This window comes from Anas acuta, chromosome 12, assembly GCF_963932015.1.
Source record: "Anas acuta chromosome 12, bAnaAcu1.1, whole genome shotgun sequence".
In the NCBI taxonomy this organism is placed as follows: domain Eukaryota; kingdom Metazoa; phylum Chordata; class Aves; order Anseriformes; family Anatidae; genus Anas; species Anas acuta.
The window spans coordinates 8,427,118-8,442,538 of NC_088990.1; the positions used below are offsets into that span (position 1 = coordinate 8,427,118).

The 15,421-nt window shown below is 47.4% G+C and overlaps 1 protein-coding gene across 1 annotated transcript; it reads left to right on the plus strand.

Annotated features, from left to right (window-relative positions):
* Positions 1–305: 305 nt before the first annotated feature.
* On the plus strand, positions 306–11,479 carry WDR93 (WD repeat domain 93). Its single transcript, XM_068696266.1, has 15 exons — positions 306–672; positions 1,287–1,482; positions 2,120–2,184; positions 2,778–2,860; positions 3,770–3,893; positions 4,978–5,065; positions 5,667–5,850; positions 6,038–6,108; positions 6,515–6,601; positions 6,904–7,029; positions 7,548–7,764; positions 8,459–8,519; positions 9,279–9,435; positions 9,658–9,835; positions 10,922–11,479. The coding sequence occupies exons 1-15, from the start codon at positions 409–411 to the stop codon at positions 11,037–11,039; spliced, it is 2,019 nt and encodes a 672-aa protein (XP_068552367.1). The 5' UTR covers positions 306–408; the 3' UTR covers positions 11,040–11,479.
* Positions 11,480–15,421: the final 3,942 nt, after the last annotated feature.

Genomic DNA, 15,421 nt, shown 5'->3' on the forward strand with positions numbered 1-15,421 from the left:
CGGGGCAGGTGCGGGGCGGTGTCACAGCGAAAAGCTTCCCCCCCCTCCCCTCCTCCCAGGTTGTTTTTTTTTTCTTTTAATGCTTTTTCATAAATCTTATCCACCTCACTCCTAAACTTTGACTTTATTTATTTATTTTTTAATGTAAAATATCAGTGTCTTTGCCTCCGATATTCGCAGAGCGGAACAAAAACTAAGTAAGAGAGGGGATGCAACAAGTAGAAATAAACAATACGGAGCAACTTTGCTCTGCCCATACCCAAAGGAACTCCCGTCCCTTTACCATTAACCATATTTTCTTTTTTTCCCTTTACCTCATGAAAGTAGATATCGTGCGATTCTTCGTTCTCCTGCACCTGCTGTGGTTACTGCACCGGTGCTGTGCTCTGCACTGCGAGAGGCAGCACGATGCCCGCGCGTGTCCGGAAGCATTCCCTGGAGATTCCTCCGCCATCTGAAGAGGACTGGCTGAAGGATGATGAGGAAGACTTCTTCCAGCAGGATCCCGAGCGAATACGCGATGCGTTGCCTCAGCCCTTCAGGATGGCCAACAAACTGGTGATGCTGGTTTTTGAAAATGCTATGGAAATCATCGAAAGAAGGGAGACGCTCCAAGAAGCACAAAAACTGAAGGGCCAGCCCACAAAATGCTTTCCTACAGCTGAATTCCAGGTACAGAGCCCCTTACACCAGGGACAGCAGCAATTACCTTGCCAGTTTCTCTAGTGAATATCCATTCAGCTGGCTTTACATCCTTCTGTTCATCACCTTCCTCAGAATCCACCACCATCTCCCCGATTCATTTCAAAAGGGCTGCAGTTTCTCAGCTTGTCCAACAGGTTCTGCTTGCCACCCATCTATCACATCTCTCTGAAAAGAAAGAAGCAGGTATTAAAGAGCATTAAATTCACCTTCTGCTTCCTTGGCTTGCTCCACCCTTGTTGAGCCCAGAAGGTAATTAGTCAGTAGCATACAAATGAGCAAGCTCAGCTTTGTGTAATAGTGAATATGCTGTGAGAGGTGGGAGCAGGTTTTTCTTTTTATTTTATTGTTATTTTTATTTCTGAGAGAAATAAACTCTCTAATTCCTGACCAAGCAATCTCTGTGACAGAGATGTGACCTTCTTCCCCTGCTCTTCTGATGAAAGCTCATGCAAAAACTTCTCCCTTGTAGAATAAATCAGCCTTTGCTACTGGTGAAAGGTTAGGAGATTATTGCTGGTGTGGCTGATGTATCCCCCTCATCTGTAGTGGTGGGGTGCACACATCTTTTCCTCTCTTGGTAGGTAACTGGAACAGCCAATTGCCTGTCAGTGTCTGGAAAATTCATCTTTGTTGGTCTGTCCGTGGGTCTGGCTGCCTTCAGGATGTACGACTGTAAGCAGGTCTGTGTTTGGGATGCAGTCAAGACAGAGATTTGTGTCATCCGCTCCTCGGACTTGGGGAACGAGCACCATGTCCTGCTCACTGTGGATGAAATGGGTAGGTGTGACGTGGGTTTCCCTGACCTGGCTGGTGGATGGCTGGGCTCTGGAGCTGAAGAGTTGGTAGCTGCTTTATGGAAGAGTGCTAAATCAGGACGAATGTGAGCGTGGCTGTTGTATTTCCTAGAAAGCCCCGCAAAGAGTGTTAGGTAACGGGTTGTAGGGTGATAGAGTGGCCCTAGGGCCTTGGGATTAGGAAAGGGTGTGGGTTTGGTGTCCTTGCTGGAACAGCAGAGGCAGATGCAGGGCTGAGGCTGAAGTGCAGTAAGTTTTAGACCAGATGGAAAGAAGCATTGCTAGGTGTGACCTCCTGCTTGTGCTTTGTTTCAGCACCTGTAATTGTACAGCCCTGTGGTGAATAAGTTTGTTTGTTGATTCATCTGAAAGCTGTCATTTCTGGCGGAGGTGCTTTTCAGACTGTCTTATCCATCTCTGTGTACAATCAAGTGTTTGCTGGTAATGACATAAGGAAGCCAATGAAAGTTTATTGCTGGAAGCAGTGGGATATTCTTCCTTGAGCCCAGGAAAAACAAAACAAAAACAGTCCTGTCCACTCTCCTGCAGATATTGTAACAGCCCTCTCCCAAGAGCATGGCTACCATCTGTTCACTTTCCTCCTCCTACTTCTATTCCAGGGCTTGTCTCGCTCTTCTGCTTTCACAGGGAAAGCTTCCTACTCATTAAGATCTTAAATGAGGTGGTAAGTACTGATTTAATTGCATAGACACTGCGTAAGGACTAGTAAATAATCAATCATGAAGAGTACTAATTGCTCTCAGGAAATTATGTCATGGGCAGCCACATGCTGACACCAGAGCTCATTCACTGAGCCAGGAGCATGCAGGTTGGCTGGTGATGTGACATATGCTCTCTGAGTGCCAAAGTCATCCCATGCCAACATCCCAGAGATGTGTCTGCAACAAAAGTAGCTGCTGGAAGTCCCTGACACCATCCTATATGAACCAGAGGAATAATTCTTCATTTAGACTAGTCTCAGGGAAGTGTTTTTCAGAACTAATGGCTTACATACACCTCGGAAGGACAGCCTGATGCAAGGTGCAAACTAAACATCTCTGAGGTGCTTAGACAGAGCATGCAAGAGCATCATTAAGGGCCACCAGACCTTCCTGCCAACCCAGAGGAAACCTGAGAAACAAAACTCTAGGCACAAGATATTTTACTGGGAAAGAATATTCAGTTCTGTTCTTCCAGCACTATTGAGAACTGTGAAAGGCCGTGGAGCTCTGTGACTCAGTGATCTTGCTTTGACGCCAGCCTGCTTTTCTTTGGCAGGAAGATATTAGCAAGCGAAGTACTTGTGTGGAGGTGGTGCTGTCCTCAGGAGGTGATTATGCAGGAGTCCTGCTGCAAGGCAAGTGGAAGAACATGGTGTGTTTGATGACGTCTGTTGTGTTCTAGCACAGGGGCCATCAGCAATGCTTTTGAAATGTTCCAAGCATTCTGGGTTCCCAGGGATCTTGTTCCTAATCTTCCCAGTCCCTCTTCCAGCTTAGAGACGTGCTCCTGCCGCTCCCTTTCCTCCCAAAAGGCCTGGTATGGATCAGCACTGATCCCAAAAGTTGGCTGATTGGAACTGGTCAGTGCAGTTCCCAGCTCCCATTAGGCTCAACGAAGCAGAGGCTCAGTGAAGGCTCTTCTTCTCCCCAGAATTATTTACCTCAGTTCTTTCTCTGATTCACCATGGCTCACTTTTATGCTGCAAGTATGTAGGCCTGAAGAACTTTCTCTGCTGACGTAAGCCGGACAGCACAGAGACAGTTTCTAAAAACACTACAACCAACTCTCCTTGCTATACCGTTCTGTTGTTTCATGGCAGCTGCCTCTGCCAACTCATTTGCTGCTAGCATGTTTTCTGGACCCCTTTTGTGGAACCTGCCTGGAGATGTGCTGAGAATGATTTATATAAGATTGATTTAAATACATATCTCAACCATTTGTAGAGAGCCAATGTGTGAAACCACGTCTCACTTCCTGCTTTACTTCAGAGGTTTCATGTCAAATTCTTTGACTGCGTGGCTTCATGGAATTTATTTGGTGGTTGTGGGACTTTGAGGGGCTGAACTACAGGCTGTGATGTCAGTCTTAGTCAAGTATGTGAAGCCCTAAGTGGGAGGAGAGGTGGGATACATGGAGTTCACCGGGATTTTATATTTCAAAAACTCTCCACATTTTGTTTTAATGATTTAAGATAACAGAGGGTGCTTGGTTGAAAGACCTTTACTCCTTGTTTCCAGTTGCTCAACAAAGTTTCCCAATGCAGGCAGCTCAGAAGTTTGGCTGGAAGTCTACCGATTGCCCAAGGATTCCTGGCTGAAGGAGACAGAGAAGAGCTCAGGAGCTGCAGCAGGGCTGGCTTTCAGGGAGAAGAGGTCAAGCTGGACATCTGTGGTACAAAACAGTTCCACCCCTCTCCGTGCTATTTTTTTCTTATACCCTTTTGCCTACAGGTCTTTCCCCAAACCTTGCTCTTGCAGACAGCGACAGCAAGATACAGGCTGAACAAGTCTGTCAGCCCAGGGGGATGGAGCATGTGTCTCTACAGCTGCCCGTCCCACATTTCACAAGGCCTTTGTGTTATTGGGACATGTTTACTCTCCCAAGACAGGCTTTCCAATGAGGTTCCTTTGGTCCCAGGGCTAGCATTCCTGCTGCTCCTCCCTGAAACCGTCAGCTCCTTTCCCAGCAGTATTGCCCCATCTGATGAGGCCCTGTGCAAGGATATTCCCACAGGGTTTCTCCCTCATGTTATTAGGGGAAGGTGGAGGAGCACAGTGGGAATCAGGCCTGAGATCTCCACTCAGAAGTCTGGTCCTGCAAGGGCCTATGACTTAGGTTCCTGTTTTAGACTGCCTGTGAGAGGGATCTGGGGGGCTCATAGCTGAATCCACCTGAGCAAGACAATGTCTCCGCCCTTCCTCAGTTAGTTTGTTTGAACTAACCAATGCAATCACCAGTTCTTTGGCAAAAAAAAAGTCTGGAGCTGCATGGAGACTGTTCTACAGAGATAGGAACTGGCCTCAGTGAGTGTCCTGGGCTGTTGCAGGAAATCTTAAAAGCTGAGTCAGTGCTTAACCCTCTCCTACATCACTTTCACCCTTCTAGATTTCACCTTTCCACACATAGACACCTTCTGCCCAGAACCTCCAGCTAACCCTCTGTAATACCTGCCTCATACCTCTTGCTTCTCCTTCAGCAGAGACTTTTCTGGGCATTTAAGAGCGAACTCCTCCATACTTTGTAATGGTGTTAAGGAACTAGTGACCTCCCTTAGGTTTCTGTGTTTTGGCCTGAAGAATGAGCCTAAAATGAGTATCTCAATATTGGAGGCAATGAGAGCTTTGTGTATGCTTCCTTCAGGAAGCATTCAATTCCTATAAACTTCTGACAGGTGAAAACTTAGCAGCATTGAACACAGCACAGCTCCAGGGAAGCCACTTTTTCCGTTTTTCTGTTTGACATTTTTCTGTTGCAGGAGTCTTTTGTGTCTGCAAACAAAGCTGAGGCAAAGCTGAGTCTCCCAGTGCTGGTGCTGAAAGTGAAGCCACCCAAACCCATTACAGGTCAGGGACTGTTTATATGCTTAGAACATGCTGTCTTCTTCAGGTGGCAAAGGATTCGTGGCCCTTAAGTCTACAGAACAGTCAGAAAACTTCAGTAATGTGTTCCTCAGTCCCTTCCTGGCCTATATGTATTAGCACAAAACACTTCAGTGTGTCTGAAAGTGGTTGTCATATACCCTTGGCTTCATTGTCACCAGAGAGGGAGGAGACTGCTCCTAGATTCTGGCAACCTGACAGCACCATTACTTTTGTCACTCTGAGTCCTGGATTCAGGGACATACTGAAGCTTTACAGAGAGGATGGGGAGGGAGCAGACATTGTGCTGGGATGATGTCAGGGAGAATGCCACAGAAAGGCAAGGTGAGCTCTGACTTGCTCGAATCCCTGCCTCCAAATACTGGAAAATGGGTTAGTGATATGGAGAGTCTCAGAGAATATATTAATGTTGAAATACTTGTACCAGGAAAATGCAGTGTGGTCCTCTTCAAGACAATGCTACCCTGAAGGTGGAATGGTAAAAGTGCATCTGGGGCTCTCCCACATCTTCATGGTGCCTACTCCTCCCAGGGCTATGCCTCTTTACTTTATGTTTGCAACCTAGGAACTAATTTTAAAAGCCCTTTGGATGCCTTGAAGAAAGTGGATGATGGCAGCATGCTTGGCTTGGGGCACAATCACCTGATCAAGGACTCTCAGTGGGAACAACATGAGGCAATCTTCCGCAGCATTTATCGGGAGTTTCTGGAGGCTGAGGGTGAGAGTGAGAGCAAGGATGAGGTTCCCAGGTGAGTGAAAGTCCCAGCCAGCATTTCATTCCATGAGTCTTCAACATGGGACACTTCAAGTGCAGACGGAAACCTCTTTCTTAGCTCTGTTCCCCAGGGTGTCAGGGCAGGGGGCTAGAGCAACTCCAGAACCTGTTGCATCACTATCTACTTATCAAGGCCTTTCTTTACTTGACTCCTTTTTCAGGCGTGCAACTTTTCATTTTCTCCTGCCCAGCTGGATCCTACAGGGGGGAACTGACATAAAAGTACAGCCAGGTAACTCAACTGAGCAAAAAGATGTGGAGTATGTCATTGCATGACATTGAGTTCAAGTTAAAACTCAGTGACTCAGGGTTGGGTAGGCTCTATAAATTCCATCTTCAAAAGCATAAGTCTGGGTAAAACTGTCAGCCCTAAGACTGTTAAGTCAGTCACCGGCATGAAGTCAAAAAAACTTGGCTCCTTGGTTTAAAATAACTAAATGAGGGGGACACATAAGCAAGGAAAAAAAAAAAAAAGACAAGGGAGTGTTTGTTGTGTTCTAGTTTGTGGGAGCAGAGTTTCTATAAGTCTTGTAAGCCTAGATAACAGCTTTCTAATTGGGGTTTTGGTGTCCTGGATTGTTCCTTTCTTTGTCCCTTGATATCCTTCTCTATTTTTATTGTCCCCTTCTCCATTCTAGATGTTCCAGCTAGCATCAGTGTGTACTGGGACGGAAGCCACAATCTCTGTTTCTATTTACTTAACCGTCCACTCAAGGAGAGAGTGGGTAAGGAAGTCTTACAGAGCACTTTGGGGAGTGAGACTATTCAGTGGCCAGTAGTTGTCCCTCAGCCAGATCTTCCGTTATTCAGGGAAATGAGGAATGGGGAGGAGAGCTACACCATATCTTGTGTGTTAGGCTGCCATTTGGATTGCAGGGCTCTGTGTTGTACAGGTTGACAGAATCCTGTCAAGAGACTGCAGAATGGTTCGTGTTTTATCGGGAAACTGGAAGCTGGTACCATGAGAGAGAATGTTCTGCACTTTCTTACAGTTATCCATCTTCCATCTTCCTGTCCTTCTGTTTAGATGCTGATCTGAAACCTGATGTTGTGTGGCCATGTGCAGCTCCAATTGCATGCTCCGCTGTCAGTTCCTGGTACCTGGCAGTGGCATGTGAAGATTCAGCAATAACTATTTGGGATAAACACCTAGGTGAGCTTGCCTTTTGGTACTGTGCACTGGGATCACAATGGATAGATATTTCCCTTCTTTAGGAGTGTGAGGCTCTGGCTTGGTGTGAGCAGGGAGCTGTCAGTGAATTTACAAGCAAATCTGAAATTAATTTGGACTTGCTTGTTCATGGGATGCTCTGCCAGAAGTTGCCAAAGCAGCCTGACTCCATAGCCCTGACAGAACCATTCCCATGAACAGCAATGCAGGGGCTGTGAACTGCTGCAGCGAGGACTGACTCCTCTCTCATCCTGCGACTGTGGGACAGTCACTTCTTTGCCACTGCATCCTCAGGCTACCTTTGAGGTTGTTGTGGCATCATAGTCCAGGATGCCCTCAGTGGAACTATCATTCTGCCATGATGCATGGTTCTTCTGGCAGAAGAATCTTCTTCTGCCATCAAGGCTATTCTGGTAGCTTTTTTTTTTTTTTTTTTTTCTTCTTAAACTGCTGCCTATTTATTTATTTATTTGATTAATTTTTATTTAATGCCTCTCCAGGATATCCACTGTCTGTGACTGTCATGCCAGAGAAACGTCCCATACGTAGCATCCACTTCCTGCAGAGTGCTGCAGCTGCCAGCAGTGAGGCACCTTGCCCTGGTACAGGTCCTCCCTCTCCAGCCGTGGAGCTTTTAGTGCTGTGTACAGATGGGTCTTTGTATTTGTTGAGAGCATCCAGGGCCAAGAAGCCCAGCATCACGCTCCTGGCAGACAGGTGAGGTAGTCTCTGATAGATCTCACTCCAGACAAGGGAGCTGGGTTATAGTGCTCAGGTCCATCAGGGAGGCCCAGACCTCAGTGGGACAGAGGATACAGAGGACTTTCTACTTCCTTCACCCAGATAGCTCTGCCACGTTGCTGTCAGCAGCAAAGATGGCTTTGCTAGAAGTCAGTCCCAGTCCTAAAATCCAATGGTTGTTCCAGAATGATGGCTATTCCTGGGCTCTGTGCACTAGAACACAGGGCCTTGTAGCACTGCTCTAGGGCTGATGTTCAGCTAGCTGGGTCTCTGCCAGGTACCCAGGGCCCTTCTCTCTTCTGTCCTTGCCGTAGTAACGTCCACTTGGAAGTCAAAATAAGCATTTCCTGACATATTTCTATCAACTTGACTTTCACTTATCCCCTTGGTTTGAGGAGAAGAGAGGCTGCTGCTGCTCTGGGAGCTGTGGTTTCCTGCCTCCATGTCAGGCAGGGGACTTGAATCTCCAATGTAGTTCTTGTGCAGCTATGCACAAGACAGGCCTTGGGGGTTCCTGCCCAGGAGGAAGCGGCTTTGTTTGTGTAGGGAAGGGACTTGGCTGGAACCTCATGCCAGCCCCTGTAGCTTATATCGCCGTTGCCATTCTTACAGCCTCTCAGTACATGTGATATGCATGAAACAGTGCCATAACCCTGAGTCTGTTTCACAGGCCTGAAGATCCGAATCTTGCTGTCACTGCAGTGGTGCCTGTCCTGGCATTCCCCAGTGCTGTGAGTATTGCTGCCAGGTTCTTTAAGAACTGGGTAAGAGCACAGGTCCATCTGGCCTAGCACCCTCTTTGCAGTGATGGCTGTAACTGGGTGCTTGGAAGAATAAGAACAGCGCAAGCAGATGTTGCTGTCCTCACATTCTTTCCCAGCCTCCAGCTATTTTCAGCTCAAGGACTTCCTGCACTAGTTACAGTTCTGCATGTACCTTCTAACTCTCAAATGATTTCTCTTCCTTTATCTTACTTGGTATCCCCTTGTAGCTTTCTCTTGTTATCTAATGACCACTGAGGTGGGAGGCACTGGAGGCCTGCACATGGGAGGGTCCATCTGCAAAAATGAGAGGGTCTGGCTGTGAAGCTTCCAGGATCAGGGTCAATAGAGGAGGGCATCACAGTGGGAAGTTGTAAGCACAAGTCCAGACAGACCTTTCAAGTAGCCTCCAAGTTTTCAGGTTTGGGGAGAAAAGGACTAAAAGCCTTTCACCAGAGCCAGCCGTGTAGAAGACTGCATCTACTTAATTTCTGACTTGTTCTGCTGCCCCTTCCCAATCCCAACCAAGCAATTCTGGTCCAAGTTCCCTGCACAGCCTGTTCTTGGCTTGCTGTGGTCCTATGACTACTGGGCAAGCAAAGAAAGCAGCATCATAGTTGGGGATGTCAAATCCTGAGTGTCAAGTCCTGAATGACATTCCCTGCCCTTTCCAGGAAATGCTTTTCACCTCTCTTAGATCCACCTTTAAGTCTCAACTTGCTGTTTCAGGCCCTGGTTTTCTCCTGGGATGGCACGGTGTCCTTGATGAACACTGCCACATCGCGAATGGTTTGCTGCTTCAATAGTCCACCTTCTCATGCTGTAGCATCCCCCTGGCAGCCAGTGTTCACGTTGGACACTGTGAATTGGTGCCTGCTTCTTCGAGGTGGGTATCAAGATGCAAAATGTGACTGTGCAGTGATGTGGCAGCGAGAGGGCAAAGGACACTGCTGGGCTGTGTTTCTTGGCAGACAAATGTCTGGGGAGGGCACAAATTCTCACAGCGTGACCTCATGAGTTAGTCTACAAGAATTGCTCAGACCTGACTAGCTCTTGTATAGTGGTACATCTCTGCTAAGAGACCTCCACTGTTCTTGTCTCTGTCTAGGAGACGAGCAGCAGTCAGATGCATTGGCACAGAGCAGAGCCAGTCACAGCACCATCTTCCTCTTTTACTTCAACTCCTACCCACTGGAGGAGGCTTTCCCAAAGAAACCAGATTTGCCTTTCAAGTCCTTACAGAACCTGTCATTGTTTGAGAGATGTAACATGTTCTTGCGTGATAGGTAAGAGTCTCCTTCTGCCTGATAGGTAAGTGCATTGATGTTAGCTGTGGCATTGCTGAGGTCCAAGCAGGGTCTCACCTTGGAGCCTCTGGGTTCTTCTGTGTAGTGTGATACAGACTTGTGTCTGGATAAAGTTGATGTTCAGCTAGTTGGATCCCTGCCAGCCACCAAAAACACGTGCCCCTTCCTCCTCTCCCTTCTGTCATCCACAGAATAACTTGCAACTGTATGTCAGGATGCCTGGGGCAGGCCTCTCCTTCCAAGAGGACTTGCTAGTTCTAGGTTGTTTTTGTGCAACACAGAATGTGCAAGGTTGTCAGATAATCTGATTCTTGCTTAACTGTTGTCCTCTTCCTTTTGACCCCATAGACAGGCAGAACTGGGATCTCTTTGTATGTTGCTGCTCACCTCCATTCCTGGGTTAATTTGTTGCTTAAGTAGATTTATGGTGTAGGTTTCTTGGTTTGGGAATGTCCCTGGCACCCTCATGACAAGGTTGCAGCCAGAGCTTAGCTGATGTGCTGAATTCATGCTGTCACTAGATGGCAATGTGACATCTCTTATTGGATGACTTTTTCCTTGAATTCTTACCTGGAGCCAGTTCCATGTCAGTGACATTCTGTTCATTCTTATCACTATGCTTTAGTTCTCCAATTTGAAGTGGAACAGGTGGGTACAGGTATGACCTTACAGGACTTATTACCTGGTAGTCTTTTCTGATTCCTTGTCTCCAGGGTGAATCCTGTGGTGTCTTCTGATTAGTTACAGATAGAAAAGTAAAAGTTTCATCCTATGCCACCGGTTCTGTCCCCACTTCTTAAAAAGATGGAGAGCGGACTCTTGTCTGCCTCATGCCAGAAACACTGGGGAGACATCACCTCCCCTCTGGGCACTGAGAGCTCAGGCCAGAGCAGACCAGATATGATGGCAGTGAGACCTGTGTCTATAGACTGTCAGGCAAAGAGAAATACAGAGGCTCCTGCTATGAAGAGCAGCCCCAGGGACCCTTGGGGAGCCAGGCTAGGGTTGCGTGAGCATTGGGAGAATGGCAGCGACTGTTCTAACTCCCTCTTCTTCCTCTGCTAGTCAGCAGCGCCTGGTAGGACTCGAGGAGCAGTTGCCTGAGTACTGGAGTCGGCTGCAGGCACGAGCAGCTGCCATGGACAAGGAGAGTCAGAAAATAAAGGGACAGAAGAAGCAATAGTCAGCCATGCATCCTGAGGACCAGGTTCTGCGCTATCCTAATCCTACAGACCTGTGATCCAGCACTGATATTTTAACAGCATCTCTGTTCAAATCTATCCTGCTGCTTTCCAGCCTGGGGCAACTTGTTATCTGAACTATCTGCTTGTCTGCCACAGCCACAAGGATCTGCTCGCGACTCTCTGCTTATCTAACCTTCAGCCTGTTCCAGCAGGGTTCAGCTCTTCCTCATTGGAGATCAACACAGCTGATGGAAGAGTCTTCAAATAGGAAAGAACTCTTACCAAGGTGGTAGGTGAAACAACTGTGTGCTTCAGCTAAGGGTTTGTGCTGGATCTCTGAGTCCTCTCAGAGACCTGGAACATCAGAGCAATACGGTATGTTACAATGTCCCTCTTTAACAAAGCCTTTCCTCCAATAAATGTCTCTCACACTTCACAAGACTGGCTTTTTTAGCAGACTCTGATTTTCTGTCCTTCTGTTTTTGAGGCTCACCAGCATGTGTCATCTTCTGTTCTAACCCAGATGGGCAGGCAGCAGCATCCTTGTGCTCAGCAAGGGATCTGGTCTTTTCAAACTAGGCAGCAAATCAGCCATGAAAGTGGGCATCCCCCAGAGCATACAGGGTTGCAGGGCTAAGCCACAGTGACCCTGCAGAGTGCTTCAGGTCTGACCTGGGCTGCTCCTTAGTCAAGTTGTTTCTTTTGACTTCAAAGAAGGAAGATTTGAGATAATACTACTTAGGATTTGCAGTCTGGAAATGTTCACACGAGATCACTGGGTTAAATTCAAGCTAGGATTGGTGTTTGAGCCAAGTATTGATGTCACTGAGGAGCAGGACAGAAGCTGGGGAGTTCAGAGAAGTCAGCGCTGCGCTGAGCCAAAGACAGGCCAGCAGCATAGCCAAGCACACAGGTCAAAGGCCATAGAGAGCTGAAGCATCCCTTCAGCAGCACAGGACAAGGAAGTTCTAGGGGCAATGCAGGCATCCATGCATATGTTTCTTGATCCAGAAGTTCTGCATTAAGTAAGTAGCTTGCCTTTTATAAGCAAAAACCTGTGCAGGCTCCCTGATCAGTCTTTCATGGTCAGTGTTTTCAGTCCTGTGGCAGTATCTAGATGTTGGTTTCAGAGTTTGATTCCTCTGTCAGGGGGTAACTGCATTTTTGCACTGGGTGTCTTTGCTCAGGGCAGTCAAGGGTCTTCTGGAACTTGAGGGGATTTAAGAGAGATCACTTAAAATGTGCTTTCTTGAGCATCAACAAAATATCTCTGCCTGGCTCCTGGCACTGTGTAGAAGCTGTGCTGTTACAGCTGCCACCTCAGGAGGGGTTGTGTTAGTGCATGTAGTAAAGGTTTATATAAAATCATGAGAAAGCCTTGGTCTTTTTACAAGCAATCATGCTTCCAGGGTTACTGTCTAATCCACAAAGAATCTTACAAAGCTGCCAGCAACCTTTCCTGTGTGCAAGGATGGGCTGTATTTTTTCCAGGTCTCCATCTAGTGATTCCCCCAAAGGTTCAGCAAAGCATCAATACAAAGAGCCAGGGATTCAGCACAGATTGAGCAATGTAGGCACTCCCATGCCAAAGTCCCACTTCAGTTTTTCATAGCAAATTGTCTTATTTTGAATTGAGTTTCGATGAGAGGTCTCAGCTCTTCTTCTGGAAATAAAAGCAACCAGTCTGTTGAGATAGGAAACAGGAGAAGCACTCCATTTGTTTCACAAGTTTCAGATGCCTGGTTTTGCTCTGGAGAAGTGCAAATTATTTGAATTGAAACCTTCCAATTTTCTACCTTTGTGAAGGGTTTTGAGGGCCACAGTAAAGTCCTTTGTGCTGTCATTTTCCGTCTGCCACAGACTACAGCTCCACAGCTCATCTGATTGTTATGGATATTGATACTGGGTTGTGTGAGCACTTGCCATCTGCTTCAGCGCAAAGTCAAGCTGGTTAGCTCAAGCTACCTTCAATGCCTATTTAAACTGAGCCACCTGGTTTAGCAATAAAGCGATCAAGGAACAATCCTTGATCTTTTCCTCTGTTCTTGCTGTGGTGGCAGTAACAGCTAAATTATTTGGTTTCTATAGTAGTTTAAGAAACAATGGACCTTCTGCCATATCTGGGCACAGGGGATTACTCTGAGCAGGAAATCCTAGTTCTGCATTGCTTCCCGTTCCGCAGAGAGCCAACACAACTACTGCGTGTCTGCTTGAGCAGCACTAGATCTAATTCTTACTATTTGTGCAAACGTAAACGGTTTGGGGATCTGTTCCTTCTAATCTTACCCATCCTGCTGTCTGCTCAGAAGTGGAACAGGGCTTGCCTAGCATCCATAGAAGAGGCAGGACATGATCTGCTAAACAGTTAGATGTACTGTGCACCCACCAGTTTGTGTGTATTCATCTCAAGATGTGCTTGTTTGTTTGCAGTTTGAGTTTACTCTAAAACCCTAATCATGTGCTTGGCCAAGATAACCAGGAGCTGGCAGGCTCCACAGAGAAAGGAAAACAACAAGCAGCTGCGGGAGGCTGATGAAGAGCCTTTGTTTTTCCTCATGACTTCAGCAGGGGACCATTTGTTTGCTGCTTCTTGAAGGGATACAAAAAAAATTGGTATGATCAGTGTGTTGACATGCGTGTTGGTGATGGAGCTGTGTGCTGAGCTCCACAGCATGTTCTGGAGAGGATCAGTGGCTCCTGATTGCTTATTCCAAAGATGATGCCCTTGCCAGCTTTTTTTTTTTTCATTCCTAGTCACTCTGTGAGCCTTAGACAGCTGTAGATCTGAGCCGTTTTGAGCTGTTTTGATGCTGGAAATTATAGAAAGGTCTTTATGATAGAGATACACAGGTGAAAATCAAAAGATGAAACTGCTAGAGTTTTGGCTGGGCCAAGTCCTCACTCAGTTTGGTGAACTCTGAGTTGCTTCCTGAGTATAACAGGAGCAAGGGGGCTCTGTATTTTAAAAGGAAAAAGATATCATTTGGATTGAGAAAGACTGTGTGCAGGAGGAAGAGGAGCCCAGATCCACAGAGAGGCGCTCGAGCAGCATCGTTCCTGCTGAGCCAGGTTGCTGCCCAGCCATGCAGAGATGGTTTCTGTGGGAGAAGAGGCTGTTCTTTAATCTCTCTAAATTATCTGCTGTTCTCTGCAAGAAGCCAAATGTCATCTTATTTCTTCGCATGCTTGCTTGTGCTGTGGAAGCAGAGGAAATCAGAGGCTGATCTGATAACATTCTGCTGCTCCTGAGAGCCAGCAGAGGTTCGGGCTGTTTGGGTGAGCCATGTCTGTGGGGCTGTAAGGAGTGTGGTCCTACAACAGGAGTACTGTGTGCTCTGGCAGCTGTGTTCCTTGCGCCCGTGTTGCCAGCCTTGATTCAACAACTCCTGTATCCCCTACTGCCTCACCACATACAACTTGAAGCCATCCCAAGGAGGAATCTGCAGCAATCTCTGTGTGCTGTGTGGGGCAGGTAATGTCATTGCAAGGCACTGAGGGACGGTACCAGCCCCAGCAAGTGCTGGTTTTCTGTTTACTCTGGAAGCAGGGGCATAAGCGGGTGTAGAGGCAGCCCTACGATGCTGGGCCTAGACACAGGGAACCAGGCACTGCATCCCATTCCTAATTGCTCAGTGCCCAAACCAGTGTCACCTCATTCCCTGCAATGCCAGTTCTTTGTACCAGGCCACAGTTTCTCTTCGAGTCCAGGCTATAGCTGGGGATGTGCTGCTGAGCCAAGCTACAGGGATTATGCTAATAATCTCTAATGCTTTGTGTCAGGCATCTCAGTCTAGTTTAATTTTGGGTTTCTGCCCAAATTAATTTGGGGTTTCAACCCCTTCCCAGGTTGTCTGTGTTTCTGTCCCAGCTGGTGATTATCTGGTGTTTCTGGTGGTGCTCTAGGACCTGGTACAGAATTTCATGTGCACTCATGGGCCACGGGCAGCCTGGCTCTGCTGTCTTTTATATGTGCTTTACCAAGAGCATGGTCTGTGGCTTGGATGAGAAATCAGCTGCGTTCCTGAAGCCAAAACACAGGAGGAAGTTGGCTGAGCCTGTCTGAGGGCGTTAGAAGGAAGAGATTTGCATGATTACTAGGGTGATGCTGGGTTCTGGCTGTAACCCCGTGGATTTACAGGCACTTCACATCGACAAAGACAGACAAGGCCTTGCTGTCAAGAGCTTCCCTCTATGTAGGCCAACAGAGCAGCAGAGCGGCAGCAGAGGATTTGTCATCACAGGAGCCTTCACATGGCACACCTCTGTGCAGTGACTGCTGCCTCGGCCCCAGGACAGGCCATGGTGGACAACATCTGTGTGGCAAACCGGCCCAGGCTGCCATGTCTGAAGTGCTTCTCCTGCCCCCAGCTCCTCAGACTGA